General features: G+C 40.1%; 1 protein-coding gene across 2 annotated transcripts in view; it reads left to right on the plus strand.

The window, feature by feature from the left end:
* LOC129777657 (E3 ubiquitin-protein ligase MIB2) overlaps positions 1 to 16,408 on the plus strand; it is a 95,894-nt gene that overhangs the window by 49,794 nt on the left and 29,692 nt on the right. The window contains exon 2 of one of the 2 annotated variants that reach the window (XM_055784057.1): positions 4,150 to 4,332. In XM_055784057.1, the coding sequence (XP_055640032.1) occupies positions 4,275 to 4,332 (58 nt within the window). In that variant the 5' untranslated portion in view covers positions 4,150 to 4,274. Of the gene's footprint in view, positions 1 to 4,149; positions 4,333 to 16,408 lie in introns of those variants that run through there. The other variant, XM_055784058.1, reaches the window with a different exon arrangement.

The raw sequence follows: 16,408 nt of genomic DNA on the forward strand, positions 1-16,408 counted from the left end.
ATTGATATATTATTATAAAAGTTTTCATTATGTCGTAAACCATCGGTGAGCAGATAGCTTTATTTCTATTAGTTATCACCGCACTTTGTATAATGGCTCAATATTTTCTACAGAATTGAATTTGGCATCAATATATATTTTCAGCGCATCAAAAATATATTGCTGTGTGTACTACCGGTGGTACACGTGTTTCGAAGATCCATTTTAATGTGAACCACCGGTGGTACACATTGTGCATTACATGGGAACTGTTAACGAAGAATGAATATAAAAAATCGTTTGCGTTTGCTTGATTACCACCCAAAAAATGTTCGATAAGTCGTTGCTATTTCGAAGGTGTAGCCAAGAAAAGGTCGATTTTTATTCATAGTAATAATAGGTGAAAGTTACATGGCGTCAATTCCGTACTATAAGCAATACTATCTCAATCATGCTTCCGGCGCTTTTGGCGCGACATTATCGATGTGTGTGGCGTTGTCCTGATGAAACATAATACACGTTCCATCGGTGAGAGATAGCCACTTTTGGCTTTAACAAAATATCTATTATTTAATCTAACCATTTGTTGTGTTAATGAAATTGGATAAGGAATAGGTAAAGAGAGTTTTTTTTGTTGTATTATAATGACTTTCAGCATTCTGGCTGGTTCGTCCACGGCTTTACTTCCAAACCGAAGGAAAAAAGCTGGGAGGGAGAATTGAACTCGTGATCTTTAGCGTGGGGCTTGTCACCTCCTTGCCCAGAAGCGCATGAGATGGAGACAAAAATTCTATTATTGTTCGGACGTTGCGAAGGCTCTAGTCACCCGACCCAAGTGCGCTCTATAAGGCAACGTCCAAGTCCGAGGTCTTGGGAACCACCGACTGAATCCTGAGTCATTCCACACAGAAGGAATAATGAGCTGTACCATAAAATGACGAACACGATAAGATTTGTACTTAGAATATTTATTCAGTGTATGTGTATGTGTATGTATGTAAAATTGTGTAGTGTCTCCGGGTTGGCTGATTCAGGCTAAGCTCAAGTGTCTGGGCAAGCGGACCTCTCCATAATATGGCGTAGCGTGGTATCTAAAGGGTGTGTCACATCAAATTGCATCACGGAAAAACGCTGTAGAAATTCGCCCAGTAGACCGATCCTTTTGAAAATTTTAGACAGTAAAATAAAAACTATTAAACAACTTTTGGCATTTTCTTTTTATTCATACTTCGAGCCCAAGCCCGTATGCTCGCACCTTCCTCTTTACCCCGTCCATAAGGTTCTGTACAACGTCAGGTTGTAGTTTTTTTTGAACAGAAATCGATTTTCTCTTGAAGTCCGCCTCCGATTTGACAACTTTTGGGTTCTTCCGGAGGGCCTGCTTCATAATCGCCCAATATTTCTCTATTGGGCGAAGCTCCGGCGCGTTGGGCGAGTTCATTTCCTTTGGCACGAAGGTGACCCCGTTGGCTTCGTATCACTCCAATACGTCCTTTGAATAGTGGCACGAAGCGAGATCCGGCCAGAAGATGGTCGGGCCTTCGTGCTGCTTCAATAGTGGTAGTAAGCGCTTCTGTAGGCACTCCTTAAGGTAAACCTGCCCGTTTACCGTGCCGGTCATCACGAAGGGGGCGCTCCGCTTTCCGCAAGAGCAGATCGCTTGCCACACCATGTACTTTTTGGCAAATTTGGATAGTTTCTGTTTGCGAATCTCCTCCGGATCGCTGAATTCGTCCTCTGCGGAGAAGAACAACAGGCCCGGCAGCTGACGAAAGTCCGCTTTGACGTAGGTTTCGTCGTCCTTACCAGGCAATGCGGCTTCGTCAGCATTTCGGTGTACAGCTTCCGGGCTCGCGTCTTCCCCACCATGTTTTGCCTTTCGTCGCGGTTAGGAGCCTTCTGAACCTTGTATGTACGCAGACCCTCCCGCTGCTTGGTCCGCTGGACGAATGAACTTGACAAATTCAGCTTATTGGCGACATCCCGGACCGAACTTCTCGGATCACGTCTAAACTGCTTAACTACGCGCTTGTGATCTTTTTCACTGACGGAGCATCCATTTTTGCCGTTCTTCACCTTCCGGTCGATGGTTAGGTTCTCGAAGTATCGTTTTAGTACTCTGCTGACCGTGGATTGGACGATTTCCAGCATCTTACCGATGTCCCGATGTGACAACTCCGGATTCTCGAAATGAGTGCACAGGATTAATTCACGACGCTCTTTTTCGTTCGACGACATTTTTCCAAATTTACGAAAAATTGACAGTGAAGCATGGCCAACGTGATCTATACACTCTTATCTGATTATAAGCGAAAGCTGAAGATATAATTCCTAAAAATTAAATTTCTACAGCGTTTTTTTCGTGATGCAATTTGATGTGACACACCCTTTACTATCGTTCCAGCAATAAGAGAGCCCATCTCTCTTTGTGGGTTCCTTTTATATCCTCCAAGATGAGTGATCAGCTTCCTCCATGAGTACCAGTATTCTGGAGAGAATGGAGATTAATTACACCCACTGACCACTTTCATTTAGCCCCAGCCAAGGTGCGGTATGTTCTGTTGTTCTGTTGATACGCGTAATGATACGAGGACAGTCCGATAAGTACGATAAGTAAAAAAGTTTTGGAAAAGTGGCGATTAATTTCTCAACATAGTCCCCTTTTAGCTGGATACACTTTACCCAGCGATGCTCCAAATTCTTTAACCCATCTGAAAAATACGTTTTCTCGAAGTCTGCAAAGTAGGTCCCCGTGGAGGCGATGACCTCCTAATTCGACTCAAATTTCTGCCCGGCGAATGACTTTTTCAAGTTTGGAAACCAAAAAAGTCGCACGGGGCCAAATCTGAAGAATACTGTGGATGAGGCAGCAGTTCGTAGTGCAATTCGACCAATTTGACCGTGGCGAAGGCGAAATTTCCATTTTTTTTCCATTTTTCTAAAATCCGCAGACACGCCCGCCGCAATTCAATTTGAGCAATCAATTTCAGTGAAGATTCAGAACTGATTCCCCAGAATGCATACCCCTTGATGGAAGTCTGTCTTCAAATGCAATTCTCCAAGTTAGTTCCTCCACTGCTTCACTTGTTTAATTTTATTCATCGGTTATTTGGGTCTCACATTTGAACAAAGCTGTATCCATATTTTCATTGAAGTTATGTTTGCAAAAAAAACAACAAACAAATGAAATACTCCCGCAGTATTATACACAATCAGTAGTGAATCTTTTGTTTGCGATTAAACTGGGTGCACATGAATAAAAATGAATAATGATGAAGTTACGTACAGAATGGCAACATTGCGGCCGTTCGTGTGATTATCATTGCATTAGGGAAGCACTAAATGAGTCGCCGCTGTAAACGGAAACAATTTTGTGTATTGTGCCATTGTTGCCAAGCTGCAGCTTCATCATCATGTTTTCATAACGGTAGAGGAATGTCTCACGATTTTATCACACCAAGCTGACAGCAAGGAGAAAATGGTTATCGGAGAATAGTTAAAATGTTTGCATCCTTCTCATAGTGATCCGTTACATGAGCTGTTGTTCGTTCGCCTAACAACTTGTGAGATGTTCGCTAAGGTATTTACAAAAACATGCATCAAAACTGAACAACATGCTGCGTGCGAACAAACCGTTTTAAAGTGAACGTAACAACATAACCATGCTAACTTAGTATTGGCTGAAACCACTTCGCTAAATTCCATTCGCTAGAAAGTGAAATCTATTTCATTTGTTTCAACGTCGAGTGATTTTCGGTTTCTGGTAGTGGCGGTGCACTGATGGATAATTCCTTTACATCATTAACTATTTGAGTGGTGAACGAGGGAATGAAGACCGATCTATAATATAATTAATAATTATTGTCGGGCGTCAGGTGGTACATTGTATTATATCACAAGGATATTTCATGGATTCATTCGTTGCTTTCGTGTGTGTGTGTGTGTTTGCGAGGAGTTTCTCGTTTTTATGAGTGTGCTTTGGTTTATGAATGTAATAACTGTGTCATGTTGTATGATGGTGACTCTATTTTAGGGGTTTCTATTACGCTGACTTTATCACAAAATATATCAGAAGACGAGCAACATTGGTTGGTTCGTCATCAAATTCGATTGCTGCAATTGATACCCGGAGAACTAAATCATTATTTGTTCTATTTTTATCTTCGACAGATTGTACAAGATCATCACTTGAAGTAAGCAGAGAGTAAGAAAGAGAGCGATAGAGCTACTCACAAGTGCTTCTCCGTTGGACAGTGTAGTGTTTACTCTGGATCGAAAGGAACGGGAACGCCATAATGTTGGCACCAGGAATCCGAGTCGTTCGAGGACCCAACTGGATATGGCAGAATCAAGGTATGTATTGATATGTGTCAGCAGAATGCGGATACATCGGTAATATATATCCTAGTATGATCAAATATTCATTTCCAAGTCGAGAACACCAAATTTGATTCAACCACAGCAAAGAAGCGCACTGTGTTTGGCCCCTGTGTCGCCTCGTACAGGAAACGGGAAACATGGTACGCCACTGTAGGAAGCGGGAAACGAAAATTAAATCCCCTTTGGAGGAGAGAGTCGTTGACCTGAAACAAGAAGTCAAATGCGGGAACACCATTGATTCGGGTTGTTCGTGTCATATGCGTGCATTTATATGTTTCCGAGTTGGAAACATACGAAACATACAGCGTTCAACTGTTATGACTATGAGACAAACTTAGTACTGAGTACTTTCAGCGTGGAAATATGAAATCTCAACATATCTGCGCTTGTATCGGTCTGTTAGAGAGATTAAAAATTTTGCGGCAAGGAGAATCGTTCTAAAATTAGATTTTCGCTTTCTGCTCTTGCACAAAAGATAAATAAACCACTATTCGTCTGCGGATAGATTTGCTCCATACTTTTTGTTCGCGGTTTCATATTAACGCATTTCCCTTTCAAGTGTTGCGCTAACTTACTTTTAACCAGGGATGCCAGATCTGTGGAAATATCCGTAAGTCTATGGATGAGTTATTTGGACATATTCCGACGCTAAAGGCTCTGTATGATAATCATAATCTTTAAAAGACTCTTAGTAATGTTATGGGCTAGCACGTAAAGCAGAATAAGATTATTTCGGGGAGAAATCTTAAAGTACTTTTAATTAGTGAACCAATAACTCAACTTAGGCAATGCTTGATTCTATCGCTGATGAAATCAACTTCAAGCTCTGTAATGTAATGTTTTTGCAAATTACATTTACAGGCAAACCTTTTTTTTTTGTGCGGGGGATAGGGACTGCATAAAAAAAATCGCATAAAAAATCGTGCAAAACTTCACCAGTAGCTTTAAAAAATCGTGTTCGGTGCACATTTAAAAAAAAAAACTTTTTTTGTGCGGCAGATAGGGACCGCATAAAAAAAGTTTCCCCCAAGAAAATAACTCAAATCCACGCCGTTCACTGTTCAATTTACTTTTGTTTCCCTGCTTTGCGACGGGACAGTTTGCCTTTTCGGTTGCGCGTGGCTGTTCTGTGCTTTTAGTTGCATGTCGAAACGTGTTGCTGTTAGAAATCATGTCATGCAAAAACTTTGAAAAACTTAGAGCATTTGATGGGAGGAGGGGAATGATTTCAGAAGTGGATAATTGAGTCGAAAATATGCTTTTTTCGCACTAAAATGCATATAAACCATCGAAAAAAACAAAATGGACGATAACTTCGTCAGATATGCTTCTTTTTATATACCGCACAAAAAAACGCACAAAAAAAAAATTCGCACAAAAAAACCGCTCAAAAACAGGTTTTACTGTACTCTAATTCCTGATTGTAGGGTGCCAATGAAAATGGTCATCTCGAATTTCAAAAAGTTACCCCATAAAAAATGTTTACCACCTCGAAAAACACCCTATGCAAAATATCAGCTCAATCTTAAGGGAGAGTGGCACAAAGCGGTCAAAGTTTGAATTTTTTGAAAATCGAAAAATCACCCAAGGTAAACCGAGGTAAAAGAAATCGGCGTTTTCGAATATTGTTTTTGATGCCAAATGTCTAAAATTTGATTAAAACGTCAAGATCTACTTGTAAAAAATCGACACTCTGGGACTTACTTTTTTTTCGGAATATGAGACGAAACGTATGGTTTTGGGTGCCAATAAAAATAGTTATCTCAATTTTTCATTCGGAACTTGCTGCGAAATGTTGATTTGCACGTTTTGGACTTCATTTACAAATGTCGCAGACGTTAAAATTTGAGTCCACTATCGTGCAATTCAACATTTCGCAGCAAGTTACGAATGAAAAATCGAGATAACTATTTTTATTGGCACCCAAAACCATACGTTTCATCTCATATTCCGAAAAAAATTATAGGAGGTTGTGTCCAAGATACGACCGCATTGTTGACGTAGAACTACACTCTTATTTTATATAAGTCGCTTGTTCATACCTTCGGATATTATTCTATAATGTTGTGAAATTTTAGAAACAACTGCTTAGTAGAATAATCTCTGAAATGAATTTCTCATTGTAGAATCAGTTGACGATAATTGATTGATGATTCATTCATGCCCTCGCAAAACATTATACTAGCTGATCGTATGTCGCAATTTATTTCATACCTCGAACGCTATTCCGGTGGCCTTTTTCGCAATTGAAATAGACTCGATTATATACATGTTGCACCAGCACCATTATTCCACATCTCATAATTACATCAATATATATTTGGCATCGCATGGAAACAACAACAATGACAACACTTGCAAGTATCAAATATCATGCTACATGTTATTTAGTAAAGGGTGTGTCACATCAAATTGCATCACGGAAAAAACGCTGTAGAAATTCGCCCAGTAGACCGATCCTTTTGAAAATTTTAGACAGTAAAATAAAAACTATTAAACAACTTTTGGCATTTTCTTTTTATTCATACTTCGAGCCCAAGCCCGTATGCTCGCACATTCCTCTTTACCCCGTCCATAAGGTTCTGTACAACGTCAGGTTATAGTTTTTTTTGAACAGAAATCCATTTTCTCTTGAAGTCCGCCTCCGATTTGACAACTTTTGGGTTCTTCCGGAGGGCCTGCTTCATAATCGTCCAATATTTCTCTATTGGGCGAAGCTCAGGCGCGTTGGGCGGGTTCATTTCCTTTGGCACGAACGTGACCCCGTTGGCTTCGTACCACTCCAACACGTCCTTTGAATAGTGGCACGAAGCGAGATCCGGCCAGAAGATGGTCGGGCCCTCGTGCTGCTTCAATAGTGGTAGTAAGCGCTTCTGTAGGCACTCCTTAAGGTAAACCTGCCCGTTTACCGTGCCGGTCATCACGAAGGGAGCGCTCCGCTTTCCGCAAGAGAAGATCGCTTGCCACACCATGTACTTTTTGGCAAACTTGGATAGTTTCTGCTTGCGAATCTCCTCCGGAACGCTGAATTTGTCTTCTGCGGAGAAGAACAACAGGCCCGGCAGCTGACGAAAGTCCGCTTTGACGTAGGTTTCGTCGTCCATTACCAGGCAATGCGGCTTCGTCAGCATTTCGGTGTACAGCTTCCGGGCTCGCGTCTTCCCCACCATGTTTTGCCTCTCGTCGCGGTTAGGAGCCTTCTGAACCTTGTATGTACGCAGGCCCTCCCGCTGCTTGGTCCGCTGGACGAATGAACTTGACAAATTCAGCTTATTGGCGACATCCCGGACCGAACTTCTCGGATCACGTCTAAACTGCTTAAGGGGGTATTCTAGTGTAGAGACACGAATTTCGGACGTTTTTTCGAACTCCGTAAAATAAAACAAAGAATATTTTTACTATCCATTATATCATTATTCGTTTATCTATCTTTCAACAATAAAACAAAAATAGGACGGAAAAAAAATATTCATAATTAGAATAGTTACATGCTGGTGAAGTGAGGGTGTTCAAAAAAAAGTTGTGCCATGGCGTACACGATTCCAGTCCTTCTGGTTATCTGAAACAAAAAAATCGAACAGATTCTGAATCAGTAAAGATGTCGCTATGGCATGAACCTCGGACAAGTCAAAAACATGGGTTTTAACAAAATGGCGGCCGTTTGAAAACAAAAATGCTGTTTAAAACGTTTTTTTTTGCGTTTACGATTTTTTAAAAATAGTAAAATTAAAAAGTTATAATTTTTTATTGGTTCATGCGATAGAGAGATGTATGCAGATTATTTTCATATAAATTTGACATATATCGGTTCAGTAGAACTTGAGATATCGTGTACGCCAGTTAGAAAAAAACTAGTTCCGAGAGAAACGCGTTTGAAGTTCATTGTGATGGCCGTAACAGGTTAGATACCACATCACTAAGATGGCTCTAACTAGGTAAATAATAGGATTTTCGATAAGTCCTTTCTAGAGTATATTCTTGAATGCCTAAACTACAGAAATATGGTAAAAAAAAAAATTTCGATTTTTTCAGATTTCTAGACTAGAATACCCCCTTAACTACGCACTTGTGATCTTTTTCACTGACGGAGCATCCATTTTTGCCGTTCTTCACCTTCCGGTCGATGGTTAGGTTCTCGAAGTATCGTTTTAGTACTCTGCTGACCGTGGATTGGACGATTCCCAGCATCTTACCGATGTCCCGATGTGACAACTCCGGATTCTCGAAATGAGTGCACAGGATTAATTTACGACGCTCTTTTTCGTTCGACGACATTTTTCCAAATTTACGAAAAATTGACAGTGAAGCATGGCCAACGTGATCTATACTCTCTTATCTGATTATAAGCGAAAGCTGAATATATAATTCCTAAAAATTAAATTTCTACAGCGTTTTTTCCGTGATGCAATTTGATGTGACACACCCTTTATTGCCTCAAAGGAATCGCACCTCTAGGCATCGTTCGTACAACGTAAACCAAGCGCCAAACAAGCGTTCGCCATAGCATGCATACAGAGCCATACATTGGTGGCTTGAAACTACTAGGAATATAAATACTTCTCATCATTTTACGCTATTCTCAAAAGAAACGCTTCTGTTAATATAACTGGTATCGAAAAAAGTTGCATTACTTTCTCATGCTCGAGAGAAGCGCAGCTGTCACCCTTAGTGGAGGAAGTTTTGCTACTGGCAAGCGAAACCTAATCACATGCAAAATTCCAGAACGTCATTCACTTTCTTGGTGACTAAACAAGTGAAATGAACTCTTTTTGTTAATAACAACCTTTTCGAGTAGTAGCAGTGGCAATGCTTCATTATGGCCAATATTAGCACAAGTGCAATCCTAGTTGAAGGCTGTTTTGCGACTGGCACACGAACCCAAATAACTTATAACATTCCAGTAAGACATTCAAGATGCTTGGTATTCCCCAAATAATTTTTTGGCGCACAACCTTAACGCTTGCTTCGCCATAACGTCAGTTTTATGCATTGATGCATTCTCAAAGGCACAAACGAAGCCCTTATGGTGACGGAAAACAAACTATGTTAACTGCTTGGAAAAAAGACTGGATTATGCCACACAGCTTGTATTCTGCTGTAACACCCATCAATGCGAATTCGCTGATGAGGTTGTCAAGAGCGACCGCCTTCACCACCAGTGGGGGGAGCTTGATTTTGGTTGCTGCCTGGGTAACGGCGTTTACATTTTCGACCGACGCGCCGAAATCGCCTACTCCGCTATTATTCGATGCGGTGTCCCACTCGCGAGGGCTCGGTTCAGTGCGAGCGCTTTTCACTGCACCAACATTGCGTGCATCATTAGATGACGCTTGCCTCGAAATTTTATTGCCCCTGGTAATGCGTTCGTTTTTTGCAGGGCTCAAGCCTGCCTTCCTTTCCTTTTTGCTCATCACACACTACGCGAATCGTCCAATTTATGACGCGGAAAGAAAAGCACACAATACGAATAACGCGAAAAACGAACAGAAAAACCAAACGACGATATCCAAGTTGGATTACCACTGGTGGGGTCCAATCTTAGATCGAAGCGCAGCGAAAGCAAAGTGAACTGGATTGCTCAACAGTCCGATGCCGAATGAAAGTTTGTCTCAGCGAGATCCACTGTTTATACTCTAGGCAAGTATTCCCCTTCATTCTTCTACTTTTCCTTTGCTCACGGAGACTTTGAATCCTACGATTTCCCCTCCGTTGGTCGTCGATAAGTTGCTCGTTATTGACAGCTCTGTTCGGGGAAGCACACAAATGGATAGAACAAATGTATGGGAAAATGGAAACGCTTAAAGTTTTCATGAATTTTAACCATTTACAAACCAAGGGATTCTAATGTTTGGCATATTAAACAAATCTTACGGAATTTCCGATTCCTTTGGTATGTACATCGCCAAAATCCGTTCGCGGCAAAAATAGTTATTAACGTTAACTTTATTTCATAAAAACGTGACCTGTTTTCTGATTTGGCACCCTTAATGAAAGACGTAGTTCTACGTCAAAAAAACCCGGAAAAAAGTCCGAGAGTATCGATTTTCTACAATTTTTGTTTTAGAGATGACAATAGATCTCGACGTTTTATGCAATTTTAAGACATTTGACATCATTTTTTTTTTCGAAAACCCCTTTTTCCTTTACTACCCCCTTGAGGGATTTTTCGATTTTTAACCCTTTCAATACGGCAGTGCACTCCGCCGGAGTGATACCGCTTTACGGAGTACTGCGCCGAAACGTATGCACATCGCGCTGGTGTGATCGATGTGCAGTATCACTCTCATGTCGTCTAAAGACGACGCTCATACACACAGCTCATCGCGCGGATGTCGTCTATAGACGACACTCGTAGCGAAAAGGTTAAAAAACTCAAACTTTGACCGCTTTGCGCCACTCTTTCTTAAGTCCGATTGAGCTGAAAATTTGCATAGGGTGTTTTTTTTTCAAGGTGGTGAACATTTTGTATAGGGTAACTTTTTTGAATTTTGGGGTCGATTTTTTCCCATACATCCATTGGCACCCTATTGTACGGGTTAAAATGAACCTAATCATGACATCTGCTTTGAGCTCGAATATGAAAAAAGATCCAAGACAGTCATAATCATATGAAAGTAAAACATAGAAATCTCAGTATTGTTTTTTAGCCTGTTTTTTATAAGTTTGGATTGTATTGTTTCTTATTTTCTCCACTTGGTCTCGGGTCCCAAGGCGGACGACGCCAATGTTGTCCTACATGTTTTAGTCTGTATGTGTGTTTCAGTGCAGAGCAATTGTCAGTAGATAAATGATGCGGAAATGTAGCCATGTGTATGGCATAAATCAAGCACAATTTGCTTAATTGCACGTATCATCTTCCGATGCTATTGTAACGGTCCCAATTATACGAGCACTCGGCAAATGTTTATTCTGAGTGTTTTTGTTTTAGCCAGAAGTGCGTGATTTTTTCCTTCGCAATTTCAGTTGCTAGGCTTCGACGGCGAAAGCTGTAGTGTGGTAGGCGTCATCGATTATCATTATCCTAATATCATTAGTCGATATGCCGGCACACATTATTTTCAGACCGACTGACTGACATGCCACTTTTCTTGCTAAGCCTCGACAGCAATTTATGGGTTTTGCGTCTGGGTATTGCCGGTATGTTCCAACGGCGGAAGTCTATATCATGCGGTGGTTGGCTTGCAGTAGTCGAGAATGTAGGCATTAAAAAATCAATAGCAGCATTGCGGATGTTTTATTCGGGTAAGGACATATTTACACTCCGGCTCGGAAGGTGTTGATTTGAAGCCGCAGGCGTTTGCCGCTGGGAGCGCAAATGATAGGTAGTAAATATTCATGATTTATTTAGTTTAACGATGCGCGCTCCATCAATTTTTAGTGCCGTTTCTTTTACGATAAATTCCTGATCGTAGAACTAGAAGTTATTAGATTTTTGCTGAAGTATAGAAAAGAGAAAAAAGTTCAGTTTTCTTCTGAATAATACAAACATACATGAATACATGAACGAGATTTGTGTACAAGTTTTACAATGCATATTATATTTGTATCTCAAAACCTTCCTTCTAACTTTTACCTGCAGAAGTGTATTTTCAATTAAACAAAAAAAAAAGTAGCAGGTTAGTATCCAAGTAACTTTAGTAGTAACTAGAGTAGTAACTCTGAAGCTCAACTTATGCTGACTGCTCGTTGTCTAGAGCGACACTGAAATTGAAATTACAATAAACATTTTCAACATGGGATTTTCTTTTTGATAATGCTTGACATTTTTCAATTGTTTCACGACTCGTTAAAATAGTATAATTTTCTTCATTCTAATATGTGCGTAGAATTATTTCCAATCGAAACTCTGCGATTAACCATGAAATGATAGAGAAATAGGCGTTCAAAATCTTTCATTTTTTCGTTAAATATCCTCAGGTTAAATTTTTAAGTTAATTTTTTAAGATTATCATTTCAGGTGATGTCCACGTTTTTCAAAGATAAAAACGGCGTTGAGCATTATAGATTTTTGATAGAACATCAGAGAGTAAGCAAGAATTAACTGATAGTTATAAGATTTTCAAATGAAGAGAAAAAAAAGAATGATCCGTGAGCCAACAATTTGTGTATTTTTCACCACAATAACACATCGTCGAACGATTTCTTTTGCTAATAATGAAATAAAGAATACATTTCTTTTTAATGGAAAAATCGAAGATGATTTCCATAACTAAAATTGTTTTTCAATATAGTCTCGAGCGCTAACAAGAGTGCGTTACAGGGGTGTGTTGAAGAGGGCCATATGAATTTTGATGGGCGAACTTGACATTTTTAAATGATTTTCAGATACTTTTAGAAGAGTCCAATTCTTTCTTTACTTTTTCTTCGCTTTCTTTGAAATCATTTTTTTCTTTTTCTCTTTTTTTCAATCTCATTAGTTTTCTTTTATATCTCTTTATCTCTGTCTTCCCTTTTCTCTCTCTCTCTCTCTCTCTCTTTTATATGTATCATATCGGTTTTCTTACTTTCACAACGCTTACTTTTGTCGCCTCGCCATTCTCACTTTTCTTCCTCTTCAGTTTAGTCTTTCCTTTTTCTCTCTTTTGTTTCACTTCGTATCTTTTTTTTTCAAATTTTCCATCATTCACCCTATTTTCTATCTGTCCCTTCATTCTTTCTATTGCCTTAATTCTTCTCATTCTCTCTTCTTGCTTTTTCTTATTCATTCCTCATTGTCTTCCGTTTCGTACTTCCGTATTGTTTTCCCTACTTCTTTCGTTTCTCTTGTCTATTTTTTTGCGTCTTTTTCACGTTTTTTTAATTATTCTCTCTTTTCTTTTACGTCCCCCCTTCCTCTCTATTCTTTTTATTCGCCTTCTTTTTCTCTCTCTATTGTTGGTCTGTCTTTTGTGCCTTTTCAGTCTCTTATCTGTCTTGTCGTTCTTTTCTCTTTATCCCACTCTCCCATTTTCTCTCTCCTCTCTATCTCTTTCTTCTTTTCTCTCTATCGCTACCATTTTTACTTCGCTTCTCTCTATGTTCTTCTTGAATGGCGTTAACGTTCCCTGTGGAACTTGTGCCGTCTCAACGTATGCATCAACTAGCGTCATTTATTAATACTTAGTTGAGATTTCTTAAGCCACCTTAACACGCCTTGAATGTATTCCGAGTGGCAAGCTCTAGAATACGCGTGACCACAGTGCAAGTCGAAGGAAATTTCTCTGACGAAAAATCCCCCGGCCAGAACGGGAATCGAACTCGAACACCCGGCATGATAATGTGAGACGCTAACCACTCGGCCATCATGCAAGGGATAACTGCTCGTGGAGAGAGTTAAGATTCAAGATTAATTTTTGAATTTTTTGATTGAACGAATCAAACATATTTCAAACCACTGCGGATATCCTCCGCCTCTTAGCATTATGAGATGACAACTGAAAGAACTTCTCTATTATAAAAAATGAACTGTCTATACATATCGTGACTCATCGCGAGTAGTGTTCTATCCTATTTATCGTACCTGGAGGTTATTCCTGGTTAATCTGAAAAACTCCTCTATAATAATAAATAAAGTACACTGAAGTCGCTTTTTACGCGGTTTTATTTTACGCGGCTTTTTTACGCGGTTTATTTTTACGTGGATTTTGGAATTTACGCGTTTTTTTTACGCGGCACGCATCAACCGCGTAAAAAATCAATATGCGAATTGATGTGACTTTTCACGAAATTAGTTTGTATTGTATCACTAATTAGTAGCTGAGAAATAGAAGAAGATACAGATAGCATGATTGTAGCATGCAAAGAATTCAGGTAATCAATTGTTAGAATATAGGTTGCATTTGAAACTAATAATTTACTGTTTGTTAGATTTTTAAGGAGATTTTAAAAATTACCTGGTTTAGTTTTACGCGGATTTTGGAATTTACGCGGTTTTTGTTTACGTGGCACGTATCTCCCGCGTAAAAAGCAACTCTAGTGTACTGTATTATTAAGAGAAGATAATTCGCATTTTCCAACTAATGCGAAGAAAGCTAAGTCCTTAATTAAAAATACATTGCTGCCCATTAATCCGGAATTTATATTATTTCATGGACCAATTTTTAGTGGATAATCAAAGTGCAGAAAATTTATTCAACACATCGTATCGCACATAAAGGGTGTGTTACATCAAATTGCATCACGGAAAAAACGCTGTAGAAATTTAATTTTTAGGAATTATATCTTCAGCTTTCGCTTATAATCAGATAAGAGTGTATAGCTCACGTTGGCCATGCTTCACTGTCAATTTTTCGTAGATTTGGAAAAAACTCGTCGAACGAAAAAGAGCGTCGTGAATTAATCCTGTGCACTCATTTCGAGAATCCGGAGTTGTCACATCGGGACATCGGTAAGATGCTGGGAATCGTCCAATCCACGGTCAGCAGAGTACTAAAACGATACTTCGAGAACCTAACCGTCGACCGGAAGGTGAAGAAGGGCAAAAATGGATGCTCCGTCAGTGAAAAAGATCACAAGCGCGTAGTTAAGCAGTTTAGACGTGATCTGAGAAGTTCGGTCCGGGATGTCGCCAATAAGCTGAATTTGTCAAGTTCATTCGTCCAGCGGACCAAGCAGCGGGAGGGCCTGCGTACATACAAGGTTCAGAAGGCTCCTAACCGCGACGAAAGGCAAAACATGGTGGGGAAGACGCGAGCCCGGAAGCTGTACACCGAAATGCTGACGAAGCCGCATTGCCTGGTAATGGACGACGAAACCTACGTCAAAGCGGACTTTCGTCAGCTGCCGGGCCTGTTGTTCTTCTCCGCAGAGGACAAATTCAGCGTTCCGGAGGAGATTCGCAAGCAGAAACTATCCAAGTTTGCCAAAAAGTACATGGTGTGGCAAGCGATCTGCTCTTGCGGAAAGTGGAGCGCCCCCTTCGTGATGACCGGCACGGTAAACGGGCAGGTTTACCTTAAGGAGTGCCTACAGAAGCGCTTACTACCACTATTGAAGCAGCACGAGGGCCCGACCATCTTCTGGCCGGATCTCGCTTCGTGCCACTATTCAAAGGACGTGTTGGAGTGGTACGAAGCCAACGGGGTCACCTTCCTGCCAAAGGAAATGAACCCGCCCAACGCGCTGGAGCTTCGCCCAATAGAGAAATATTGGGCGATTATGAAGCAGGCCCTCCGGAAGAACCCAAAAGTTGTCAAATCGGAGGCGGACTTCAAGAGATAATGGATTTCTGTTCAAAAAAAAACTACAACCTGACGTTGTACAGAACCTTATGGACGGGGTAAAGAGGAAGGTGCGAGCATACGGGCTTGGGCTCGAAGTATGAATAAAAAGAAAATGCCAAAAGTTGTTTAATAGTTTTTATTTTACTGTCTAAAATTTTCAAAAGGATCGGTCTACTGGGCGAATTTGTACAGCGTTTTTTCCGTGATGCAATTTGATGTGACACACCCTTTACTCGGCAAACGTACAGTGCGTGACACTATAATCGGCTTGTTGAGAAAAAAATAGATTTATTGGAAGATCAATTTCATTGAATTCTATTTTCCCGAAAGATATTTCGAAGGGAATACAAAAAACACGGATTTAAGTTCTATAAGGCACATTGAACAATAAATCATGAGATCAGCGAGAAACACGGACATAGTTTTACGATAATAGAGAAACAAAAAATATAAAAAATGCAGACCTAACAATAAAGCAAAATGGAGGAAAAAACAAAACAAAAGAGAGGAATATGAAAATCAGTGAAAATAAAGTGAAGAGAGCGAGGTAAAACATTTATAAGAGAATAAAGAGAAGAAACGATATAAAGAAGACAAAAAAGAGAAGAGAAGGAATAAATGGGGGTCTTCGTAGCCACTTGGTTACGCGTTCGCTTACCAAGCGATCGATCGTGAGTTCAAACTCAGGGCCCTCAATTGACCATCTTTGTGTTGTTATAGAATAACTACGTCCACGCAACCATCATCAGCGATGGAAATCGATCCACGGTGGAACAAAGATCGATTCATCCATACAACTGCTCTGCTCTGCAAGAAACATCGGGCTGCTGTTCTATAAATAACTCAAC

This window comes from Toxorhynchites rutilus, chromosome 3 (assembly GCF_029784135.1).
Source record: "Toxorhynchites rutilus septentrionalis strain SRP chromosome 3, ASM2978413v1, whole genome shotgun sequence".
In the NCBI taxonomy this organism is placed as follows: domain Eukaryota; kingdom Metazoa; phylum Arthropoda; class Insecta; order Diptera; family Culicidae; genus Toxorhynchites; species Toxorhynchites rutilus.